The 27,601-nt window shown below is 39.9% G+C and overlaps 1 protein-coding gene across 2 annotated transcripts in view; it reads right to left on the bottom strand.

Annotated features, from left to right (window-relative positions):
• Positions 1 to 27,601, bottom strand: part of WSCD1 (WSC domain containing 1) — a 169,809-nt gene that overhangs the window by 81,667 nt on the left and 60,541 nt on the right. For both annotated transcript variants that reach the window (XM_075263845.1, XM_075263846.1), the window contains exons 3-4: positions 13,945 to 14,059; positions 3,350 to 3,552 (exon numbers count right to left, since the gene is read on the bottom strand). In XM_075263845.1, coding sequence (XP_075119946.1) covers positions 3,350 to 3,552; positions 13,945 to 14,059 — 318 coding nt within the window. The remainder of the gene's footprint in view (positions 1 to 3,349; positions 3,553 to 13,944; positions 14,060 to 27,601) is intronic.

Here is a 27,601-nt window from a genome sequence, read left to right as displayed (position 1 = left end):
TTCATTGCTTGATAAACCTGGTACGTCTTTGGGCTGCTTGTTTAAAATGTTATACTATCTATTGGTTGGTCTATTTTGTGCCAAATTTTGTGTCTAAATTTTGTGGACTTTTTTTTATGCTTAAGACATGCGCCTTCCCCCTAAGCTACCCCCATTTTGAGCAAAAAATGTAGTCTAGAAGTGGTGCCAAATTACAGCAAGTTTTGGTGATTTTACATTCAAATCAAATCCACAATAGAAAATCTGACCCACAGCAGCTAGTAAGGAAAATTTTTTGGTGCATTAAGAAACCGGTGTAATAATATCACTCCTGCCATAGTTCCTAGGTTTGTGGAAACTCAGCTTTCGAAAAATCTCCCAACATTTATGACAGCTCCAATCTCGCTGGCTATATGATTAAATTACTGTGGTTTGCTTTTCATTTAGAAAAATCTTATATGGCACTTGAGCTATTTCCACAGATATAAGAAGTAATTTACTCGCATAGCTGTCAGTGGGGAGTATGGGAAATAAATTGTCAAAAAAGTACCAGAGCTTCAATCACAGAGTCGGGAACCTCTAATCAGGTAAAAATTTATTGGAAGCAGAAATAGCTCCTGGAAGTAATTTATGGCCGAGAACTCAACTGTAAAGGAGAAATTTGCTATAAATAATATAATGACTGTATCAACATATGATGCAATATATCTGAAATATATCTGAAAATTACACAGAGAGTGTATAGTGAATCAGGAGGGCGTGATATACTGTTGAAGAGGGATTACAGCAATTTAGACTCATAATAAATGCTCACGATGTTTTGCGTGATATGTGGGATTTCTTATATCTTTATAAGTCGTATAGATTCAATAGGACAATGACATTTGTTAATCATCCACCAGTTTTCCAATCATGCTCAAAGGGTGAATGGTATTTGCTTACCTATAATTATTAAGACTCCCCTGCAAAAAAGTAGTACCATTGGTAAAAAATATGCACATTCGAAATAATAGCTCTTTTTTTTTGGAGTCTTTTTTTATTTATAGGCTAAAAAAAAAGCAAATACTGACCTTAATACAGGTCTGACCTGACATTTTCCCATACAGGTCCATTCACACTGAGTTTTTTGGCAAGGAAAAAATCCACTTCAGGAATTAGGAAATGGTTTTTCCCTCCAGCACAGTGTATGGACCTTGAAAAAAAAATTGCTAGCAGTTTTTCCATGTGGTTTTTGCCAATTCCATTTGGATTTTCCAGCTTTCATTGATTGCGTTGGTTTTTGCAGGTGGAATCCGTATGAAGGGAGCTTTTTTTCCACTAGCGGCATAAAAAAGCTAGCGGAACCTATAGAATTCTATGGAGAGGCGTTTTTTCCACATGGATTCTGACACGGATTCAGTCCTTGCCTAAAAACTCTGTGTAAATGGACCCTAAATGTTGTTTAGCCCACTCACCCTGAGATGGGAAAGGAAGGTCTATGGAAATACTGTGTCTGTAATGCCCCACTGCTTTACCACTCCTCTTATCTCTAGCACCTCCACATATAGGTGTGTACCTCCTTAACTTATTACTTTATTTCTCCATTTTACTACTCACTATAACATAGACATTGAATACACCCAATACAAAACAATGTAGGCTAAGATGTAGATCCACACCAGCAATTTTCCTATCTTAATATGCCCTGTAGAAACCCTGGGAATGTATATGACCACCTACTCAATGAGCGCTGTGTATACAGCTATGGAAATTGCCAGGTTTTTGCTTTCTCCCAGCCTGGTGATCATGTAATGACAGGGTACTAGATCAGCTCTGCAGTATATATTGGGAGACTATATTCCTCCTGTAACTAAGGTTAATATGTAAGCCACAGTCACAATGGAAAACAAAAATAATAATAATAAAAAAAAAAAAGTTAAAATGCTCTCCTATCATGACAAAAAACAAAACAAAAAACCCAAACAAACTGATATTTGATTAATCCAAACTAAAAAGAAATGTTATAGCTTTCAAAACTGAATATACCTACTAAACAAAAAAATGTATCTGGTTATGAGACAGGAAAAATAGTCTGGTTAAGTAGCTGACCATTTCCAGTGACCTATGGGAAACCTGTCTTGTTGAACATAAGCTGAGCAAACTGGAGTATTGTTTTCTGGGGAAAAAAATTCAGCTTGACTTATATTTTATTCATTTAAAACTTGCTCCTTCTAGATATAGGAGTCTAGTGAGTGGTCCTACTAGTAATTGTTTCTGTACAGGAGCCATAAAGGAAAACCTGTCAGTCACTGCATAGGAATGCTCACTGGACTCCTAAGCATAGTTATGGCCTTAAAGGGATTGTCCAGGCAAAAATGCACAACTTCTTTAATGTTCAAATCTGTTAGGGCAGTGAAAAAAAAAAAAAAAAGCAAAAAAAACATGCTCACCTCTACCCGATGCTCTGGGGTTTTCCTGTACTTTCTGATTCTTCTGCTCTGGCAACAACTCCTGAGTCCTCTTCCAGATTTGTTCTGAAGCTGCTAATTGGTCTCAGTGGTGACATGACCGCTGAGGCCAATCAGCGGTCTCAGGAAGAGGTATTCATGGTGTCACAGGTAGTGGTTGGCCTCAGTGGTCACGTGACTACTGGGGCTAATCAGCTGCTTTAGCATAATTCTGGAAGACACTACCGGTACAGAAGAACCAGGAGGTGCGGAAGGATATCGGAGCAACTGCCCCCAGCATATTTAAACGTTAAAATGGTTGTCTATTTTTGCCTGGACAACTCTTTTAAGGATTATTATACTTAAGGACTGAAGTTTAAATGAATAAAATACAAGCATTTAACCACAAACTAGACAGTAAAAAGCTGACCTGCTGGACGCCTGTGCAACTTCACAGGTTACACCAATGGGACATTCTCCTCAGAATTTACCAGTGTCTATAGCTTTTCTTGAAAGAGTTAAGAAAGATAAATAGCACAAATCCTGAACCCTCTTAGTAATGCTCAATCAATATTGGAAGAAGGATACAAGTGCCTAAAAGTAAATCTATATTTCATTGCATTTTAACTTCCTTATACAGTATTTATGTATTTTTGTATATTCTGTACTAAACACATACAAGTATTTACAGTATGATTTCTGAGAGGTGCCAAGGACTCCATGTCAGCCTCTGCCTACAGCAACGAATGGCTCAGGACAAGCACTCATATCAGCTTTAACACTTCTTCTAATCTGAGACTGAGAACATTTAGCCTTCTTAAATGGTACATTTTCCCGTTAATGGTAATTGAAACTGACTCATCTCTTAAGTGTAATGCTGTGAAGTGGTTCATGGCTAGGTCAGTAAACTCACACGGCATGTATTTACAAGTTTAGCAACTTACTCTGCTTGACCATGGTCTGTAGTCTCTCTATGGTGTGTAGTCTCTCTAGCTGGAAGACCGAGAGACGGTTTACACCGCCGCAGACGGAACCTTTCTCCCCTTTGCACTCATTGTTGCATTCTTCTTCTTTGGCTCGGTTTGGGGGCAGAGTGTTGCCACAGTAACATTCAGATCCATAGGATAAACCTGCATACATATATGTTCTAAAATATAGAAAAAAAGCTGAATAAATATATGTATCCCATTCTCAAAAAAAAAAACCCAAAAAAAACAGTGAAACATCAGTAGACATATTACTCAACAAATATGTGAATGTGATATCTTGCAAACCTGTACTGTATATCCCTTATTGGATCGAGCAGATAAAGCAACTTGCCCTCTGTAGGACAAAGATGTGTTCCCTCTTAAAGGGAAACCGTCAGGGCTATTTGGAACATTTAACCACCCAGAGGTCATTATGGACCAATGGTTTAGTATACTATATAGTCGTAAAGCTGTCGTAAAAACAACCTACGTACTTACCTAAAGATGAGTCTCAGCTCACCCATTTTTAGTGCTCCAGACACCTGCGATGTTGTTCAGTGAAACTGGGGACATCAACCCTGTCTTCACTACACATGCACCTAAAGTATGGTGCATGCATCCGCCTTCACTGAAGAACTGAATGGGCATCGGGAGTACAGCCACTGGATGAATATAGAGATTTTTTACTTTTTAATAGGGTCATGGATAGTTTTACAACAGGGCTATTTGGGACACTAAATCATCAGTCCATAAGTACCAGTGGGTGGTTTAATGTCTCAAAACATTGCTTTAACTTGAATTTGGTTAAGGAATCCAGTTTGTCCTGAATTCAATTTAATACATTATTATGACAACAAAACCTTTGATGTGACACAGCAATCTCCAAACCACTACACCACCACTGGGTGGCCCCACATAGACACAAGTAGGATATTCCCTGATGTCTGTAATTGATTTTCACCACACCCATCTCTTACACCTTTGTTTCCCTCTGCTCTGCAAATAGTTAATCTCAGCCTTACTTGGGTAATTGACAGTTTCCTTCCAATCTAATCAGTTCTTTCTTCCTATATATTGTTTTTGCACCTTCATCTTTGTGTTTGCTATTTTCCTTTCTGTGCATGCTGGCTCTATACTATTACTGTTTGTATTTACATTTCAGACCTTTGGCTTTTCTTGTGACTATCCTCTTGGATTTTGATTCTGTACTGCACTGCTTGACTGGTTCCAACCCCTTGGCTAGCTGACCTCCTGTTTGTTGTTGTTTGCCTTGTCTTCGTTCTGTGTTATCACCTATAACAAGAAGGGACCGTCACTCAGTTGTCCTCTGCCTCCTAGGTCAGTAAGGCAAGTAGACAAGGACAGGGGAGGGTTCAGCTTAGGGCTCACTGTCTTATCGTTCCCTCCCAGGGTTCACCATCAGCTATTGGGAAATTGCTCTTCCAGCAATTTCCTTACAATATCAGCTTGTGACACAATATAATAAAAAAAAATATTGTCTTGAGAAACTCATCTATAGTTTTTTTTTCAGTGGTTGTATTGTATTGCTAAAAAAGTGACAACTTTAGATTCTCTTATGCCAGCAATAAAACTTAAAGGGGTTGTCCAATTTCAGCACATAATTGGTATTGTTTTGTTTAATGAAAAGTTGTACAATTTTCCAATATACTTTCTTCATCAATTCCTCACGGTTTTCCAGATTTCTGCTTGTTGTAATCCATGTTGCTCACTTTCAGATTAGTAAAATCAGCCCATGGTCATATGATATACAGTCCATGATGGACACAGAGGCACTTGTTTCCGTGATAAGATAAGAGAAGCTAATTTGGGGTCCACTGATATGTGTTAGAGCTTGTTTAGATTAGACTCCCCCTATATTATAAATCATATTTTCATCTCTATACTATATTTTATACAGATACATTTTTACCTTTCCTTTTAGCTGGTCATGTCTAGATACAGTCCTATGAAAAAGTTTGGGCACCCCTATTAATCTTAATCATTTTTAGTTCTAAATATTTTGGTGTTTGCAACAGCCATTTCAGTTTGATATATCTAATAACTGATGGACACAGTAATATTTCAGGATTGAAATGAGGTTTATTGTACTAACAGAAAATGTGCAATATGCATTAAACCAAAATTTGACCGATGCAAAAGTATGGGCACCTCAACAGAAAAGTGACATTAATATTTAGTAGATCCTCCTGTTGCAAAGATAACAGCCTCTAGTCGCTTCCTGTAGCTCTTAATCAGTTCCTGGATCCTGGATGAAGGGATTTTGGACCATTCCTCTTTACAAAACAATTCAAGTTCAGTTAAGTTCGATGTTCGCCGAGCATGGACAGCCCGCTCTCAAATCATCCCACAGATGTTCAATGATATTCAGGTCTGGGGACTGGGATGGCCATTCCAGAACATTGTAATTGTTCCTCTGCATGAATGCCTGAGTCGATTTGGAGCGGTGTTTTGGATCATTGTCTTGCTGAAATATCCATCCCCGGCGTAACTCCAACTTCATCACTGATTCTTGAACATTATTCTCAAGAATCTGCTGATACTGAGTGGAATCCATGCGACCCTCAACTTTAACAAGATTCCTGGTGCCGGCATTGGCCACACAGCCCCAAAGTATGATGGAACCTCCACCAAATTTTACAGTGGGTAGCAAGTGTTTTTCGTGTAATGCTGTTTTTTTTGGATGCCATTCATAACGCCTTTTTGTATGACCAAACAACTCAATCTTTGTTTCATCAGTCCACAGGACCTTCTTCCAAAATGAAGCTGGCTTGTCCAAATGTGCATTTTCATACCTCAGGTGACTCTGTTTGTGGCGTGCTTGCAGAAACAGCTTCTTTCTCATCACTCTCTAATACAGCTTCTGATTGTGCAAAGTGCGCTCTATTGTTGACTGATGCACAGTGACACCATCTGCAGCAAGATGATGCTGCAGCTCTTTGGAGGTGGTCTGTGGATTGTCCTTGACTGTTCTCTCCATTCTTCTTCTCTGACTTTCTGATATTTTTCTTGGCCTGCCACTTCTGGGCTTAACAAGAACTGTCCCTGTGGTCTTCCATTTCCTTACTATGTTCCTCACAGTGGAAACTGACAGGTTAAATCTCTGAGACAACTTTTTGTATCCTTCCCCTGAACAACTATGTTGAACAATCTTTGTTTTCAGATCATTTGAGAGTTGTTTTGAGTAGCCCATGATGCCACTCTTCAGAGGAGATTCAAATAGGAGAACAACTTTCAATTGGCCACCTTAAATATCTTTTCTCATGATTGGATACACCTGGTTATGAAGTTCAAAGCTCAGTGAGGTTACAAAACCAATTTTGTGCTTCAGTAAGTCAGTAAAAAGTAGTTAGGAGTATTCAAATCAATAAAATGATAAGGGTGCCCATACTTTTGCACTAGTCAAATTTTGGTTTAATGCATATTGCACATTTTCTGTTAGTACAATAAACCTCATTTCAATCCTGAAATATTACTGTGTCCATCAGTTATTAGATACAGTCCTATGAAAAAGTTTGGGCACCCCTATTAATCTTAATCATTTTTAGTTCTAAATATTTTGGTGTTTGCAACAGCCATTTCAGTTTGATATATCTAATAACTGATGGACACAGTAATATTTCAGGATTGAAATGAGGTTTATTGTACTAACAGAAAATGCGCAATATGCATTAAACCAAAATTTGACCGGTGCAAAAGTATGGGCACCTCAACAGAAAAGTGACATTAATATTTAGTACATCCTCCTTTTGCAAAGATAACAGCCTCTAGTCGCTTCCTGTAGCTTTTAATCAGTTCCTGGATCCTGGATGAAGGTATTTTGGACCATTTCTTTCTACAAAACAATTCAGGTTCAGTTAAGTTTGATGGTCGCCGAACATGGACAGCCCACTCTCAAATGATCTGAAAACAAAGATTGTTCAACATAGTTGTTCAGGGAAAGGATACAAAACGTTGTCTCAGAGATTTAACCTGTCAGTTTCCACTGTGAGGAACATAGTAAGGAAATGGAAGACCACAGGGACAGTTCTTGTTAAGCCCAGAAGTGGCAGGCCAAGAAAAATATCAGAAAGGCAGAGAAGAAGAATGGTGAGAACAGTCAAGGACAATCCACAGACCACCTCCAAAGAGCTGCAGCATCATCTTGCTGCAGATGGTGTCACTGTGCATCGGTCAACTATACAGCGCACTTTGCACAAATAGAAGCTGTATGGGAGAGTGATGAGAAAGAAGCCGTTTCTGCACGTACGCCACAAATAGAGTTGCCTGAGGTATGAAAAAGCACATTTGGACAAGGCAGCTTCATTTTGGAAACAAAGATTGAGTTGTTTGGTTATAAAAAAAGGCGTTATGCATGGCGTCCAAAAAGAAACAGCATTCCAAGAAAAACACATGCTACCCACTGTAAAATTTGGTGGAGGTTCCATCATGCTTTGGGGCTGTGTGGCCAATGCCGGCATCGGGAATCTTGTTAAAGTTGAGGGTCGCATGGATTCCACTCAGTATCAGCAGATTCTTGAGAATAATGTTCAAGAGTCAGTGACGAAGTTGAAGTTACGCTGGGGATGGATATTTCAGCAAGACAATGATCCAAAACACCGCTCCAAATCGACTCAGGCATTCATGCAGAGGAACAATTACAATGTTCTGGAATGGCCATCCCAGTCCCCAGACCTGAATATCATTGAACATCTGTGGGATGATTGGAAGCGGGCTGTCCATGCTCGGCGACCATCAAACTTAACTGAACTTGAATTGTTTGTCCAAAATACCTTTATCCAGGATCCAGGAACTGATTAAAAGCTACAGGAAGCGACTAGAGGCTGTTATCTTTGCAAAAGGAGGATGTACTAAATATTAATGTCACTTTTCTGTTGAGGTGCCCATACTTTTGCACCGGTCAAATTTTGGTTTAATGCATATTGCGCATTTTCTGTTAGTACAATAAACCTCATTTCAATCCTGAAATATTACTGTGTCCATCAGTTATTAGATATATCAAACTGAAATGGCTGTTGCAAATACCAAAATATTTAGAACTAAAAATGATTAAGAATAATAGGGGTGCCAAAACTTTTTCATAGGACTGTATGTGTGTTACCAGATAAGCTTTTTCTCATAAAAATATGAATTCACAATACTCTGTTACAAGTCGCCTATCCCATATGTGTCTATGCACAGCCAACCAGTGGTATTGCAAGTATATTATGTTAAATAAGGTTATGATTATTTGTAGGAAATCTCAATATAAACATTACATATGGTGAAGTAAGGAAAATGGTCACAGTAACAAGGGGAAGTGTAATGTATATGAATCTGCTGACTACAATCCTACAGTAAGTATGTCCAATGACCTGGAAACAAGCTCAAGGTTATGAGTAAAAAGAAAATAAAACAGGCAGAAGAAATCTCAGATACTGTTTATTACATACGCCGAGGCAGAAACATACAATGAGAATTTTTTTTGTCATTTTAAATGTATACTATTATTAGAGCTTATGGTCTGCAAGGAAAGTAAGAATGTATCAATAATTTGTCTTAAAGTATAACTAAACTTTCAGACAACATTCAGTGAGAGACAGGAACAGATATCGATACAGAAGCAAGAGAAAGATTAAAGAGATGCAGGATTCACAGAAAGGAGACAACTCGTGTTAATAAGGTATATTGCAAACTTTATTATTGACACAAATGCTGCCAAAAAAAATCAAAGGTTGTCTGAAAGTTTACCCACGCTTTAAAGTCAATACATTAACTATACATGCATAATTTATTATTTTACTCTGCATTTATCAAGTACAGTATTATGTTCACTAGGTAAGCTGAGGTACCAGGTTGCGGAAAAGCAGTTTTTTGTAATTGCGTTATTTTTTTGAGCCAAAGCCAGGAATAGATTGATCATAAGATAGAAGGATAAGAACTTATATATTTTCCATTCCTTTTGTAGCCATTGTTGACTTTGGCTCAAAAAACCGCTACAAAATCAGCTGCGTTTCCACAATGTGTTGCCTTAGACTTAAGGGTTTCTGAGATTGTTATCTTGATGGTAGGATAGGTCTTCAGTATTAGATTGGTGGTGGCCTGACTGAGATATCTGTAGAGAAGGCAATGTTTTAGTGTGGCCCCTTCTTTGAATACCAAGCACAGTCCAGGACATTGTGTGGCTGCAGTGCTTGGCATTGTAGCTTAGCACAATTTACTTTACTGGGGCTGAGCTAAAAACAGGCCACACGATGAATGAATATGATATGTCTGACCAAGTGTCATTGCTGCTACAAACGTATCTAAGCATAGGTCATCAATATTTAACTCTCAGAAAAATCCATTTAAAGGGATTGTCTCACCAGCTGGCCACATCAAGCCAGCCATTTCCTCTCTACAGAGATATATTATATGGTGGTAATTCAGATGAATAATTATCTATGTACAGTAATACAATGGCAGCTTGAGTCCACCATATTGAATTCTGGCACATAGAGTGAGGTCCCACATATATGACTCCCTCTATCATTTCCATATCCCTTGATATGGAAAATGGATGGAGGTTGTCTTCATTACATAAAATGTTTAGAATTCTAGCCATATATTCTTAAAGGCATTATCCCATAAACATATCCATATTTAAATTTGTAAACAATTAAAACTTAACATTTTTTTGCAAATAGAAATGATAAGACTTTTGCAATTTTTTTTCTTTCATTGTCACGCAGCCATGAGTTATCTATATGTAGTTTCCCTGCCTATTAACTGTTCACAACAAGGAAATCATTCCTGTACTAATGGTCATATTCTTTGGCAATTGATCAAGACAACAGACTTTCACAACTAAGATGGTTACAAAAAATCTTAAAAACTTATTTCACAATATGCAAATGAGCAGTCTGGAGAAGCAAGTGTAGCCCTATTGCTCCAAACTGCTAAGCTGCACACTGCTCTAATACACCATCGTATTTGGGAAACACATGGCCAGGCGAGATTTCTGCATAGCTCACTGGCCGTGTCATTCAAAGAAGGGAGCAGTGTTAGGCGTAGCAGTTAGAGCAGAGGAGCCGTACTCCGTGTTCTCGACTGCTCATTTGCCTGTTGTGAAATAAATTAATATCGCAAACATTTTTATGGGAAAAAAAGCATTACATTCAGGTGTGCCTGACCTATCTAACTGTATTGATGATATATTATGCTTCTTCCTGGTGACAAAATCCCTTTAAAAAATCTCTACTGAGCTGAGATCTGAAAATCATCCCTGTATTAAGATAATGTGCCCATCCCAGAGGATAGTAGATGAGGTTTCATGAAGACATTAGTCCATCAAGTCCAACCTATAACCCTACAGTCCCCTACAGTGATGATCCAGAGGAAGACAAGCAACCCCCATGAAGCTCATGCCAATTGCCCCATTTCTGGGGAAAAAATTCCTTCCCGACTCCTGAACTGGCAGTCAGTATAAAACCCCGGATGAACGTGTCCTTAAGATCTAGAACCCATAAACCATATAGAGATACTGTAGAAAAGAATATGCAGATCTCCAGGGCAGATCATATTGTATGACAGGAGGCAAGGTGCTCTTCTTCAGGATGTTTTCATTTGCTCTATGTCTCATATACATTCTCTCTATTGATCCAAACAACTCAAGCTTAAAGTCATCCATTCATTACAGACTGTCCCAGTTACTATCATCAAATGTGCATCACTTTGCCCAGTTTAACCCTTTCTTTATCAGTTTCCAACACAGAATTATCTGGAAAATGGTACGCAAGACAAGACTATTTGAGTGTCATTTGCTCTTGTAAATGACACTTTATTTAATTGGCAACTAATTATACTATGAGCCTATAAAATGTACATTATTAAGCAGCAGGCACGAACCTTCTATCCACTTGTGTACAAATTTAATTTCCAATCTGATGCACCGAAAAACCTCATTTTAAAAACAAAAAAACACAAGATTAATATGAATATTAAATAAGCCATGTCATTTGGGTCATCTTTGTATCCTAAATCGGTCTTCTGACAATGCACTACATATTATTCTATTGAAGGATAGAACATGTATTGCTTTATGGACTTCAGCTGTGCTGTCACAACCACTAGACTTTCTCCAAACACCAATTAGCAATAGAATATTAATAACGAAGAGAGTTTGTCTATAGGACTGTGTGTAATGGCAGCTGAAAGTGGCTCCTGGCTGTCACACGTGACTAATAAATTATAAATCAGCCATTTTATTAATTTAATAGTAATGTGATGAAAAGGTTTTTCTCATACAGAAACATTTCATAGTGATTCCTGTGAACATCACTACTCTGCGTTTGCCAACATACTAGCTTTTCCAGCAGATCTAGATGCCTATTTACCTCTGAGTGTGCTATTGTTTCTTTAAGGATTAGAAGGATTAGTGTGATCACCTGCAAACTTCCTTCTGATATAGTCTATTGGTGTATATAAGGCCATGCGCTGACTGAGCAATGCCCATGTCTGCTATGTGCTCCTTTGTGCACACACTTCTTTATGTCGATATGTTGATGTAATATTGTAGTTTCTGTCTGTATTTGCCTGCTGTGTATTCTTGTTAAGACTCATATGCTCTTCTCGTATCATGTATCATTGACATTTATCCTGTTATGTATTATCGTGTGGATGTCTACATACTTATATAGCAGAAGTAAACACATCCATGATACATATTTTCATCTATGCTATCTATCTTAGTCTCTGCCTCTTCTGTCATGTATGCGTTTCTGCTATCTGTCTTTGTCTCCATGCCTTCTGCTATATATGTTTAGCCTCTTGACCTTCCACTGTATATGTCTCTTTATGAGTTTAGGTTTCTGTCCTTCTGTTTGAATGTCTGTTTGTTTGCATGTCCTTTTGACTGTATCTAAGTCTTCTATATGAGTGGTTATTGTAAGACCTAGTATTCCATCCCTTGGATTTGAGTCATGTTCCTTGTCTTTAGGCCTGGAGTTGGGGCTGTTCATTGAACCATGGAGTCTGTCATCCTTGGTCCCATGGCTGACTTGTTTTTTGTCATGTACTCGTGTACCTCTGCTGCCTGTCAAGACTCAGCCTCTGTTATCTGCTTGTCCTGGTCTGCTGTTTCGGTCCTTCTCTTACCAGTCTTATATAATGGTTTGTTTATTCTGTGCATGTATGCTGTCTGATCTGATTGTAGTCTACTTTGTATTATGCATTTCCTTACAGGGGTTAGATGGTGAATACCAAGGGTCACTTATCGTCCTTAGGAGTGGACCTTAGCCAAACCAGATAGATGACATACTGGGACCCTGACATACCCTATTCTCTACAATTCCACACTTCTGTAGACTAATAAATATCAAGGCCTCATTCACACCTCACAGATTTTTCACCATATGATCGCCATGTTTTCAACAGGCAGATCTTTGACCCATTAAATTACATAGATGTAATGAGACATCTTGAATACTTTTATCTGTTACAGACAGAACATGCTCATTCAACTAAATTGATCCTTGTAAAGTCCATCCATGTCTGTATTTCATGGACTGTTGCAAGAAATGCTCTTAAAATTGCATATGTGAAGCCATGTGACCTTAAGTGAGTGGAGAACAAAATTAATCTACTCTCAATTTTTTTTTAACAGAAGTAAAAAGGGATGACATATGGATGGGAAACCATAGACACACAAACAGCGAATTACAGTAAATCTCTTGGTCAGCAGAAGGCCCCGGCTAAATCCACCCACTTCGCCTGCCACTTTCAAAGAGTGAGAAGAGAAATGATAAGCGGTCAAAATTAGCAAATTTCATGCATATGAGACATGTGGCAAACATCGTGAATCTTGTATGCCAATGTTAGGCTGCCTTCACAAGGAGTAACGGCGGGCTCAATTTGAGCTTATTTTTACAGCCGCAAAATCACGGCCGCAAAATAGCTCCGTGTGAATGCACCCTTATAGTGTAAAGCGGATTTCCCTATAGAGTACTAGAGTATTAACCTGTTAGTGACTAGATGATATTTTTCTGTTTAGGATCCTCATCTATCAGCCAGTGCTCCCAATACTGTGTCTGTAGCACCCAAAGTGTCCATGTAACATACAGGCAGCCTATTCATTTTAAAGGGAACTGTGTAATGTATCATGTTTCCTGTGGTGGCGCTGTCTTAAAATTCATAACCTACTGTCAAAGTCTCATGTAAGCTATAGCTGATTATTGCAGGTTTCAGAATCTTTTCAGCAGGGTACTTTAATAAAAGGAATTGTCCAACCTCTTTAAATAATATGTACAATACACTATAGGTCACAGAAATCATACTCTGAAAAGTACAAGATAATGAATGAATATTAGAAATATCCCTCAATCACATTTTACCAGTATTGCTGCATTTATGGTGTCTTTTTTAATAAAATGTAGTATAGCCAAGTCCTGCCATGTGCCCTAGATAGTAATACGGTGAAGGTTTGGGATACAGTGTGCGGTTTTTCATGTCATCCTATCCCTACAGTTCATTAGTGCAGAATACTCAGTTAAGTGTGAAATTTACTCCCTACCCCAGTCTGTTAGCAGATACATTACCTTTCTGCACAGGCACTCTGACAATGACTTATAGTCATCTTCCTCAGATCATAGAATACTGTAGCCTTCAGAGTCCTATCTTCCACATTTTCCATGAAGCATCCAATGTATGTACCTGAAAAAAAAAAAAAAAAAAGATGAATGTTGAATGAATACACCATATGTCAAAGTCAGCACCTGTGTACTGTAGGATAGTGAAATAATAATGATGATTAATATACTCAGCCTTGGTAAATTTACACCAGTACCTCGCATATGTCTTTAATAATCAATAGCACGCAATCTCATAAAAACGGATTAATCACACATCTATCTCCACTGTCTGTACAGAAAACAAAACCTATCCCTATTAAATAAAATGATGTAAAGTTATAGAGAATATTACAGCTTACAGATGTATTGTGCACTTTTATTAAATATATTTTTGTGTGTTCTCCATTAGGCTAGCAGGTTTCAGTATAAGTGAGGCTGGTCTATTACAGAGGCCACATTTTCTACTGAAAGTGCAACTAAACTTTTTTTTCTCCTCATAAAATCCATAGTTCAGATCAAAATAACCAATTTTGCAATATACTTTATAAAAGAAAAGCGTCAGTTTCTTCAGTTATTTCTCTCTTTATATCAATGATCAAATCTGTGCAATAGACTTCTATGGAGAGGGGAGGAGGAGAGCGACGTCAACAATATATAGGGAAAATTATCTCTTACAATACAGCTGGGTTGTAAGGAATTGGTATCCAGCCTTTTCCTGATGGAAATAACTCATCTAATGCTTAAATGGCCTCATATCAGTCTTTCTCCTTGTATATTTATTTATTTGCTTACGTACATAGCGCCATCATATTCCAAAGCACTTTACAAGATATTGTCACTGTCCCAAGTAGGGCTCATAATCTAAGTTCCCTATCACTATGTCTTTGGAATGTGGGTAGAAACTGGAGGAGCCAGTAAAAACCCACACAAACACAAGGAGAACATACAAACTTCTTGCAGATCTTGCCCTTGGTTGGATTCAAACCAAGGACTCCAGTGCTGCAAGGTTACATTGGTTACCACTAAGTCACCTTTCTGTGGTCTCCTCTTTGCTCTTCTCCCCCTCTCCCCTCCATAGAGCCCATTATACACTGAGACTGCTTACAGCTTTTCCAAGCATTTGGTAGCATGTCATGATATTATATTTAATTGGTTTGAAGATGAGGTGGAATCCTTGACCAAATTGGAGATAAGTTAAGCGTAGACGCATCTGCAGATGTTCCTAGGGGAAGCTTTATACTTCAGTGATACCCAATCAAAGACTGTTATTAAAAATCTCATACAGTATTTTTTTATTTTTTAGTGGACAGTCGTACACAATACAGCATAAGGTACAACTCAGCTTTTCAGTACAGTTGGACCTTGACAAACAGATATGTCTTTCCTTACCTTCTTGTATCACGAGATAGTTTTTCGAAACAAAATTGCTATCAAACATGTGTCTATAGGTGGCCATTGATTGTTCCTCTACTGAATTTAAAGTTAAGGCTGGATCTATCTATTGATTTCTATGGGCACAGAAAGAATGGAGAGCATAGGGCAAACATAGTGGCTCAGTTGTTAGCACTGCAGCCTTGCAGCGCTGGAGACCTGGGTTCGAATACCACCAGGAACAACATCTGCAAGACGTTTGTATGTTCTCCCTGTGTTTGGGTGGACTTCCTCCCATTCCACATAGACATACTGATAGGGAAAAACAAGTACATTGTGATCCCTTTATGGGGTTCACAATCTACATTTAAAAGAAAAAAAAAAGAATGGAGAGTTTACTAGCATGCGCACCACAAACCTGTGTCAAGGACTAATTCAATTGCTTCAGTAGACAATCCAAATGCCCCACAATCTTCAGGCTCTGCTGAGTATAGGCACATTTAATTGAAGAGTTTGTTAAAGGAGTATAGTGTACGTTTCGAAGCCTTGTATGTTTCAAAAGTAGTCAAAGAGTTTGGAAGTATTAAAATTGCTTATCCTTTCTAAACGATATATGGAAAACGCCTTAAAAAGACCTTGTAGTTGAAGTAGGCACAGATAGGTGGCTCCTTACACCAATTAGCCATTCTCCATATTTATGGCAATCGTGGCTCATTAACAACATGGGTGTTGTAGGTTTTATAAAGAAGTATATATCGCTCTGATGCCTTGCAGGTCTAATGAGCCAAACTGACTTGTGCTTGTAAGGAACTGTTAGAGCGATGTTTGGAAGCTGAGCTGAGATCTGTTAGTCAGGACAATTATGTTTGTGAAGAAGATTTTACTCCTTCAATCAATTAAACTGTTTGTGGACATTTGTACCCGCTAAAGTGTCTGCTCCAAGAAACAAAAGTATCACCAAGCACCCTATACCGCCAAGATAACATCTATATGTGGTTCTAGTTACCTAGTCAGCATGGTGCAGGATGCTCATTACTATGAAACAAAGAATGAAGATTTCAGCCAATACTCCCTGTCTGGGAGTGACATACAGACAGCTCACCATCACAGGAAACAAACCTGTGTTCACATATTTTTGAACTTTAGATCTAATCTAATTTCAGGACCACTACACAATATACGTGGACATTACATTCTGCCAGGAAATTTTCTGTTTGTATCTGTCTTTGACTGCTATGTTAAAATAAAAGTGTGAAACTACTCTCAGAAATCTACTTCTTTGAACTCCATGTACATACACACTTGGCCTGGCTGAGTGTGCTTGTGTTCAATAGGAAGAGGTGTACACAGCCATCCACGCCCCTTTCCTAACCTCCTTCTACTGCTGCCATCAGGGTGCACTATAGCTCATGCCAAAGAACGTCAGCATTGTGATGTAAATGTACCACCACCTAGAGGAGACAGTGGAGGGCGACCTGGACAGGAGCATGGACAGGTGGATAAAATCACACTAAAAGCAGTGGCTGATTTAAAAAATACCGCCTCCCAGTTTATTCCATTCACGTAACCACTGAGGCCACTCAGCAGCTTCAACGGAACTCATGAAGACACCCGGGAGAAGCTGCTGGAACAGAAGAATCGGGATGTGCGGGAGACACTACTTTCTGCCACTAGAGAGGATTCAGGACTCTGTTATATACAATAAATGGTTAGGCAGGTCTTCAAAAATCAACATAATCTTTCTTTGATCTCAAGCTTGTCAGAAACACATCCATGATTTCCTTAATGCGGGCATTATGAGGTGGGGATGCTACAGGCATGAAGAAATAATCCAGACACAATAATGAAATCCAGACCATACAAAATTCCTGCACTCAAGATACAAGACTTTCACCACTAAAATAATTAGACAAAATATTTAAAACTATGAATTTTTTAAAAATACTTATATTTCCAAAAATGTTAAATTTTTAACTGTCTGCAAATTTAGTTTATGTCCATGGGGAAACCACTTTAACGGTACTGCCACAAATGTTGTAAAATATTTTTTTCTGACTCAATTCCTCATGGTTTTCTAGATCTCTGTTTGCTGTAATTTATGCAGCTTAATTCCAGTGGATACAAATCAGTCCATGGTCATGTGATGTACAGTTCGTGGTCATGTGATATATAGTCTATGGTCATGTGATGGACACACAGGTGCATAGCTTGTTATAGTCACAGTATAGTAATCAGACATCTGCCTGGTAACGAGCTGTGCACCTGTGTGTACTTAACATGACCACGGACTGTACATCACATGACCGTGGACTGTACATCACATGACCGTGGACTGATTTATATCCACTGGAGGGCAGCTATAGTGCCACATTTTATACAGCATGGCAACAACCTAAAGGAGTATTCTATATTAGTATGTATGCCTAATAAATGCAGGCCCCATTTTTGGCCAAACTTCTGTCATGATAATAAGACCTAGTCTGTCCCCAAAAGTGAACAGAGAGGGTAGCTCTTGCCTGGGTCTCTCAATTCAACTGAATGAGAGCTATGGAAATAGCCAAGCAGGCAGCTTATATGACAACTAAGTAAACAAAAAAAAGTTATATGTTATTATTATGACTTCCCTCAAAACAGTTAATTTAACCCTAAACTAAACACCTTCCCCCGCTTAACTTCTAACTAACTTACTTTATCAAAAATGCATATTTACTCATACTGCCCAAGGCACATTTTCTGATTATCTGGTGATGTTCCGTTTTCCCATTTCCAGAAACCGAACGACACCAATACTACCCCCACCAACCCAACCCTATCAGCCTGAAGTACACTCTAGTTCTATTGCGCAGACACTGGCAGACGAGAAGAGAAGAAGGACAGAAGATCCAGGCAAGGTAAATAGGGCTAGTTGTCTGTGGGCTAACTGGGGAAACAGGGAGGGGATGTGAGAGAGGGTGGGAAATAGAGGAGCATCTGAGTTGAGTGAAGAGCAATGCATCATGGTAGTTGTAGGATAAGGGAGCAGGAACCTAACCATATAAACAAATGCAGAGAATACCAGGAGCTCTCACTGCTAAAGCTATTTGGGTGAACTTATTAACCCATTAATGGCACTAACACACTTTAAAAAAAAAAAAAAAATGAACAGAAAACTACTTTAATACTGTCAAGAAACTACAGTACAGTACATCCTACTAATATTATAAATGTGAAAAGTTTGTGGGTTTGGATGTTTGTTACTCAATCACACACAAAAAATGGCTGAATGGCCAACAACACGCTCATTATATAGTGTCCCAGTCAGCTGCTGAGATGCCAGAACAATCACGGGCACGGTGTTAGGAATGAGTTCAACAGCAGGCCGAAGGACTGGAGCAGGCGGATCATCGACACCAACAACACGCTCATTATATGGCATCCCAGCCAGCTCCTGAGATGCCAGAACAATCACAGGCATGGTCGCGGGGAACAAGATCAGCAGCAGGACAGCTTGAGAACTACCAAAATGCCAGAACAGGTGCACCATCAATGGTAGCAATTTGCTGAATATAGATGGATCATCGACGCCAACAACACGCAGATGAAGTCGTGGGCAGAGGCTAGTAAAGTATAAATGACTAAGTGATGAACTAGAAGATCCGAATCACAGAAATCAAGGACAAAGCTCTTCATTGTAGCTCAGAATTACTATTATTATTATTATTCTGTATTGCTCAATTGTTACAGAAACTTGATGATAGGCTAAAAGGTCCTGTTAGCGATATTAAATGAGACATACTATACAGTACAAGCCAAAGGAAAAAAAAGGACACACATATCCTATAGCAAGGACCTGAAGATCAGTACAGTTTAAAGTATTTTGAATGCCTGCAAACAACACGAATTACATATCTGAAATCTCCATATTCAAACAAATGTATTAAGAATGGTGTTTGGTACTCCAGCCTACTAAAGACCCAACAGGTGAAAAATGTGACTGATTTATCAAGAGGTTCCAGCCTGAATAGAAATCCACTGAATGGACATAGAAACTAGAGTGTGTTATAACAAATATTTTCAATAAAAAATATTATATATATATATATATATATATATATATATATATATATATATATATAATATATATATATAAATAAAAAAAAATAAAAAAAAACAAATATGTACGGCAGAGATACTGTATACCATCCTGGCCCGCTTTCTGCCCCAACCCAATTCATTCTCCCCCACACTCAATCCCCATTCAATAAATGGGGCGCGCATGTGGCACATGAAAGGGTCTTATATCTTAGGTACACCACATTATCACCTATCTGCAGAAAAATGGTGTAGATGGGATAAAAAATCTCCCCATTATTTTTTGTAGTACTAATGAAACCGCAGCACTGGATAAACCAAAATAAACATGCAGTACAATATGATGGTTCAGTGTGAGGTCATTTCATTGTCCATGACATGGTTATTTCAATAAGTAACGTGACGTTTGCTATGACACATATTCATCCATTAGGGAAGTATATTGTTTATAATATATATATATATATATATATATATATATATATATATATATATATTATGGAAATTCTAGACATCTGTTCTCAGACATCGCAAATGATATTCAAACTATAATTGGTGCAATACTCTCAGACTTGCTATGTCCTATATATATATATATATATATATATATATATATATATATATATATATACATTCATGTGTGTATATATTTACTTATAAATATATGCAAATGTATGTGTATGTAAGAATATGCATATGTATCTGTATATATTAACTGAGAATGCCTGTGAAGCACAATCACTAATCTGGTCCCATAATACAATAATTCCCAGTAAGGCTGTCTTCACATGGTGCTTTTTTGTTTGTGTATTTTAATACCACATGCACTTTTAAAAACTAAACATAGTGCTCAAAAATGCATGTAGTTCTCTGATTTTTAGGTAAAAATGCACCATGTTAACTCAGCCTGAGCAGGATCTTTCAAACATATGTTGTTTGTCTCCTTTACTCTCTATATGCTTTTACTATGTTGCCGGCTCAACAGTGTCCATAAAACTCTCTCCCAACCCCCAGCTCATACCTCTACCCCTACACCAACAATGGTAATGGTAATGGTGGATACTAACCACCGCATACTTCGAACACCCCGCAAGACCTACCATTCAGTATAGGATTCATCCCAGTCTTTTAGATATCACAGTTTGACCTTCGACAATGTCAATGAGATCTTTGTGGCTATATCATCAATAAAAATAGTCTGGATAACCACTTTAAAAGTGCTGTGTACTTTAGACACAAGTGTTCAACAGCTCTATTAGGAACTCATACTCTGCCTTCAATATTTGTGTAAAATGTGGTATTTTGGGGGAAAAATTAATCTCAGCGAAATCTATTACTTACAACAGTCAATGTCTACTGAAAACTGAAGAGAGAGCAAACATTTCCCATTGTACATATTTCACTTTAGAAAGTTGGCTATGATACTATGACACTAACGTATAGTCAGATACATTCCTAACATTGACATAAAATTGTACTTGTCACTTCTGGTTCATATTTTTGTACCTTCGCTTATTTTTTTACATTCCTTCAAAGAAAACGTATTAATTGCTTTCAACATTCATATTCGCTGTGCCAAGAGCTTAAATACTATATTTTCTTCTGACACTTTGTTGAAAATATAACAGCCAATGTGCAATATGAATTATAAATATGCAAATTGCCTCCTTTACAAAGGTTTTGTGCCAATTTAAGATTTGATAAAAGATGTAGTAATATCTATGTAAAATGCATATACATATGTACAGGGCCGCCGATAGGGCAGTACTACTGGTACTGGCGTCAGGGGCCGGCCAAATTGAAAAATGGGGGGGGCCCGGTTTTGGCCCGCCACCGTGTGCCGGCCCCCTGGCGCCCGTAGCAGTCATTGTGTATGTCCTATTTCAAGAAAAAAGGTCACAGTCAATACACATTTACAGCTGCATTCACGCATACAAAATTGTTTAAGGTTAAGAAGTTATTTGGCAATTTCATATGAATAACCCGTTTTGTTTTTAGTCTGCCCGTTGTGTTTCGCTGCCAGAAAGAACATGAAAAGCATGAATTTTGATAATCCCGTATACCTTAAGACAACAGAAGAGGACCTCACAATAGATATTGGACGGCACAGCAGCAACATAGGACACACGTATCCAGCAATATCGGTTGTAAATACAGAGGATGACATGTCATGAGCCCGGCTATACATAGTTGGCATTCACCATCCTCCTTCAGTCTACACCGCTTCAACAGGACTCTTTTGGTTCTAGGTGGTAACCAGTCCAGAAGCTGAACGCATCCTGCCCCAATTATGGAAGTGACTATTTTGTATGTGTGACACAGCTGTTATGAATGAAACCTGCAATGGAAACCTTTTGTATATATTTCTTAATAAGCTTGTTCAGCTTTTGAAAAGGTTACCATTTCATCCATAGCCCCCATACCTCTTATTTATGATTTTCAGTATTAGCAATCCTTCAATCCCACACAGGCCAAGTACTGTATAAAGCACTTTCCATAAAAGCCATATCCCAGCAATGATACTCTGTGCTATATGTAGTGAATTCACCTGTACATAAATGTATAGGCAGTTGTACATATCTCTGAAAACACAATCACTATTCTGAAGCACTTTGAAGTCTTTATGTCCTATTTCAACTCAGATCTGCATCCAGAGGACGCAGATCTGAGTTGAAGACATACGCGGTTGAAGCAAGGAGCTGACCTGTGTCACCTCCTCGCTTCGCCACCGCCGCTGCTACTGGCTTGTAGACGCGATATGATCACATCGCGTCTAAAAGCCAGTAGCCGTGGGCAGCAGCGAAGCGAGGAGCTGACACAGGTCAGCTCCTCGCTTCAGCCATCGCGTCTACAAGCCAGTAGCTGGCGGCGAAGCGAGGAGCTGACACAGGTCAGCTCCTTGCTTCGGCGCTGTGCGCCTCTCTCGCTGTCACATATGCGGCTGAAGCGAGGAGCTGACCTGTGTCAGCTCCTCGCTTCGCCGCCTCCGCTACTGGCTTGTAGACGCGATGTGATTACGTCACATCGCGTCTATAACTGTGCGCCAGTGAGAGAGAGGCGCGCAGAGAGCTGCGAGAGAAGGTAAGTTAGTCAGTGTAATGTGGAACGTGAAACGGGGGGCAGAGAGAGGACGGCATGACACTGGGGGCAGAGATGGAGAGGACGGCATGACAATGGGGGCAGAGATGGAGGGACATGAATATGGGGGCAGAGATGGAGAGGACGGCATGACAATGGGGGCAGAGATGGAGGGACATGAATATGGGGGCAGAGATGGAGGGGACATGAATATGGGGGCAGAGATGGAGAGGACGGCATGACAATGGGGGCAGAGATGGAGGGACATGAATATGGGAGCAGAGATGGAGGGGACATGAATATGGGGGCAGAGATGGAGAGGACGGCATGACAATGGGGGCAGAGATGGAGGGACATGTATATGGGAGCAGAGATGGAGGGGACATGAATCTGGGGGCAGAGATGGAGGGGACATGAATATGGGGGCAGAGATAGAGGGGACATGAATATGGGGGCAGAGATGGAGGGGACATGAATATGGGGCAGAGATGGAGGGGACATGAATATGGGGGCAGAGATGGAGGGGACATGAATCTGGGGTCAGAGATGGAGGGGACATGAATCTGGGGGCAGAGATGGAGGGGACATGAATCTGGGGGCAGAGATGGAGGGGACATGAATATGGGGGCAGAGATGGAGGGGACATGAATATGGGGGCAGAGATGGAGGGGACATGAATATGGGGGCAGAGATGGAGGGGACATGAATATGGGGGCAGAGATGGAGGGACATGAATCTGGGGGGCAGAGATGGAGGGCATGAATCTGGGGGTAGAGATGGGGGACATGAAACAGGACAGAGATGGAGGGGACATGAAACTGGGGGCAGAGATGGAGGGGGGGACATGAAACTGGTGGCAGAAATGGATGGGCGGACATGAATCTGGGGGCAGAGATTGGGTGGGAGACATGAAACTGGGTGCAGATGAAGGGTGTATATGAAGCTGGGGGAGAGATAGAGGGGGGACATATAATGTACGGGTGACTGTAGGAGGATTATACTGTGTGTGGGCACATGAAAAATTAATGAGAATGGGTGGAGTCAACATAACAGTGGGTGGTGCTAAATTTGCCGCGGCGCGCAAAGCGCGCCGCACAATTTATCCCTCTTTTGGTTCTTCAAAAGTTGGGAGGTATGGGTACAGGGGGCAGTGGAAAGATGTTAGAAGGTGCACGGGGGGGGGGGGGGAGGGGGATTGTTGGGGCATCAGGTGTGCGGCACTGCGGAGAGGGAACTGGGGCAATAATATATAATATATAAGTTTTTAGCTGGAGAACTACAAAGCACACAATAGCTCCAAAGGTATGTGTGCTTTGTATTAATAATGATGTAGGCTGCTATGTTACTAGCATAGCAGCCTGTTTGGGGGTGGGACTTTCACTTTAAAGGAGTGTTTACATTGCGTTTTTGGCCTCCCTTGCCGGGATACGTTGGTAACCAGTCACAATCAGCTCCCCACTTATCCCTGCACAGAGAACTGCAGGCCCCCCTTTTTTTTAATGGCCAGTTCTTCGTGCAGGGATAAGTTGACAGCTGATTCTGACTGGTTACCAACGTATCCCGGCAAGGGAGGCCAAAAACGCAATGTGAATAAGCCCTGAGGATTTATTAGGAGGCTCTTATAGATGGTGTTGGCTCCCTATAGGCGCTGTCACACGTAGCAGATTATACCTGCAAATAGAATCTGATTAAGCCTTGTAAAGCTGCTAAATAAAGGGAAATGTAATACAGAATTGGTGTGTCGCAAATTAAAGTAGTTTTAAAATGGGGGGGGGGCAGACACTTAGGCTGTATGGGGCCCCAAAATTCCTGATGGCGGCCCTGCATATGTAGAATAAAATGCATATACAGAACAGTCACAAAAATCCAGTGATACAAATTGATGTTTATTTGATGACAATTGTGATATTCTGAAAGATGTAATCATGGCACTCCCAATCGGGTAGGGAATTGGTGCTCCAGATGGGTTTCACCCCAAAGCGCAGAAAGAATATAAACCAGACTCTCAGCAATGTAGGTATATGATGTATTTATTCAGTGAATATGAAATCCATGAATCAAGTTAATGTTTTTCGTCATGTAAGACCTTTATCAGATCTTGGATTGCCGCTGGAGAGTGGAAGACAGAAGTGGAGCATGGAGAAGATAAGCGATTAAATCGTGGTATTCTGAATTAATCTCATTTAGTAAGTGGGCACATTTCAATAGGCTCTATAGAATCATTGCGGCTGACCTGTCCTGATGACTGTTGTAACAATTTGCATTTGAAATGGAACAATAGGGAAAGCTTGGATGGGACCCTTGGGTGCTTAAAGCTGTGATCATGATTAGGGGGGCTATGGTGGCTCAGCTGGATGGTGGGGAGGATGATCCACTTTAGAGTCCAGATTTTGATACATTTTCAATATGTGCTTAGTATTTTCCCAGTTAACTCCCCTGGGAGTTTTGTCTGTTTCCTTTTGTTCACATGTATATTTGGTCAGCCCCTCTAACTAAAGGTTTGTAGACATTAATCTTTTCATAAGGTGGCTAATTCATTTGTACTGCATTAAGTTTGTATAGTTTGGGGCAGGAGAAGGATTGTTCAGCGTGAAACGGCCGGCGCCTGGACGCTTTGTTTGCTCCTCTCTACCTATGCTGCTTCTTTTATATATGTAACTAGAAAAATAGCAATACACTGCAATGCCAATGCATTGCAATGTCTTTAGAAATCCCTATACTTTTATCACATGCTGCCTTCAATAGGCTCCCAGCTGTCATAGAAATGGATCAATACCCCCAGATCTCAGCCAGGGGGCATTTAATCCCAAAATGGTGGTGTCCATGCACTGCTGGGAAAATGGCGTACTTATCAAGGGCATTGCCACGGGGTATCTGTTGTATAAACAGCAGAGCCCTGGCAGCAATGACAGCCACTCAGCTCCTTAGCAGCCACCATAGTTAAAGACTCAATATTTGCCATACTATTACAGAGAATGTCAGGAAAGAGTTAAAAAAAATCTACCCCGTTTTCACCATTTAGCGACTGTACGTCACTGTGCTCTGGACTTCACCAGAGAAAGACTGCCAGGTCACTACCTCATGGAATGGTGGCGGTGATGCTTGGCCTAATGCCACGAGGCACCAGTGCAGTGTAGCAAAGGACCAGACATGAGAGTGCTCAGGTACAAGCTGAAGTCAGCATTGGCTGAGTTTAGCAGAAGTCAGTAAATAGACAGCAGGTCAGGGCAGGCACCACAGGTTCAGAGGTCAGGAATGAACAGGAAATCAGTAGAATAAAGTCTGGTATCAGAAACAAAATCAGAAAACAGAACGGAAAAAAAATGTCATAGGAAATAGCACGCTAGGAGCTAAGATTGCTTAGGTGGAGGGCAAAGTAGACTTAAGGAGGACTACCTGGGAGTGGCTGGGGACTGATAACTACCATGCACACTGGACCTTTGCACAGCATTTTTGTTCCATATAATTACATCATATTAATGCACATTACAGTGGATTATATCAAAAGGGGTATTGTGGATGGGTCAAAGCAAATTTACTGGAGTATTTATTCAAGCTTTCATGCAGACTGAAGAGCCATTTATGTGAACCCTTTATATTGGCACATATATTCAATAATATAGACAAAGATGCGGCGTGCACCCTTACTTTTCTGTGGGTGCTTCATTAAAGCTTTGTAAACTTCTGAACTTCCATAGATTATTCATAAATGTGGAAAAAATGTGGGCTACAGGAATATCTAATATTACCGTAGTTTGACAAAATTTAGCAGGAGATAGCGAGTATCACATAGTGATCGAACGTCTCCAAAAATCACACATGGCAACAAAATCAATTCCCCTAGTACAAGAGAACAATTTATCTAACAATATACCCAGCAGAGCATTGAAACACCACTTTAACAAAAGGAATATTGCATAAATGTCGTTTTAACAAATATATCAAATGGACCATAGCAGTACTGCTTTAAAAAATAAATGGCGCTTAAATTGATATAAACTGATAACTGTTTTACAATCCATCTTTCTATTACACCCAATGGTTCACATAAAACTGTTACTGGTTGTAGATTTTGTGTATGAAAGAAAAACAGAATGTACTATAGCCTAAGCCAGTTCTGATTCAGAAAATACAGCATCATGACACAGGACTCCAAAGTGAAATTATATGAACTCTTTGGTCATCTGATTTTCAAAAACAAAATTCTGCAAAAACAAGGTCTGCTCTTTTACCATGGATTGGGAAAGGCAGATATCAATTGTGGTGTATACAGAAGTGTCCTTATTTACTTTTTTTTTAGCTCAAGATATCCCACAATAATACAATATGATCAGCTTTGAAAAAAATTGCCTTATTGAATTGCACATTATTTCTGCTATAGGTGTCAGTACAAGGTTGTATAATTTTTTTGAGAAATTAAGGGGATTCAATCATTGAAATGACATGTTTTCTTGATAAGACATAGGAATAGCCTTAAGAAAAGCTATTCTTCTCCTACCTTTAGATGTCTTCTCTGCTCCGCCGTTCAGTAGAAATCCTGGTTTTCTTTGGAATGCAAATGAGTTCTCTCACAGCACTGGGATGGTCCCCAGCACTCAAACAGCACTGGGGGTGTCCCCAATGCTGTGAGGGAACTCTCCAGCACTGCCTCTATCTTTGCCTGGAACGGCCTCTCCCTGCGTCTTCTTCCGGTGCTGGCATCAAACTTCTAGGCATGTGCAGTCGGCTCTGCTGTTGGGCCTCGGGCAAAGCAGACTGTGCATGCCCACAGAAATTTTCCTGTGTAAGCGGCCATTATCTTGTGGCTGCTTACACAGTAAGCTTGGGAAGCAGCCACAAGAAAATGGCCACGGGCATGTGCAGTCGGTTCTGCCCGAGGCCCGACGGCAGAGCCGACTGTGCATGCCTGGAAGTTTGAAGCCAGCACCGGAAGAAGATGCAGGGAGAGGCCGTTTCAGGCTAAGATAGAGGCAGTGCTGGAGATTTCTCTCACAGCATTGGGGACGCCCCCAGTGCGGTTTGAAGGCTGGGGACTGCCCCCAGTGCTGCAAGAGAACACATTTGCATACAGAAAAAGACTGGGATTTCTACTAAACGGCGGTGC

The sequence above is a fragment of the Leptodactylus fuscus genome, chromosome 2 (assembly GCF_031893055.1).
Source record: "Leptodactylus fuscus isolate aLepFus1 chromosome 2, aLepFus1.hap2, whole genome shotgun sequence".
NCBI classification, from domain to species: Eukaryota; Metazoa; Chordata; class Amphibia; order Anura; family Leptodactylidae; genus Leptodactylus; species Leptodactylus fuscus.
Note: the sequence above shows the minus strand (reverse complement) of the source record. Positions and strands in the feature narration are given on the sequence as shown.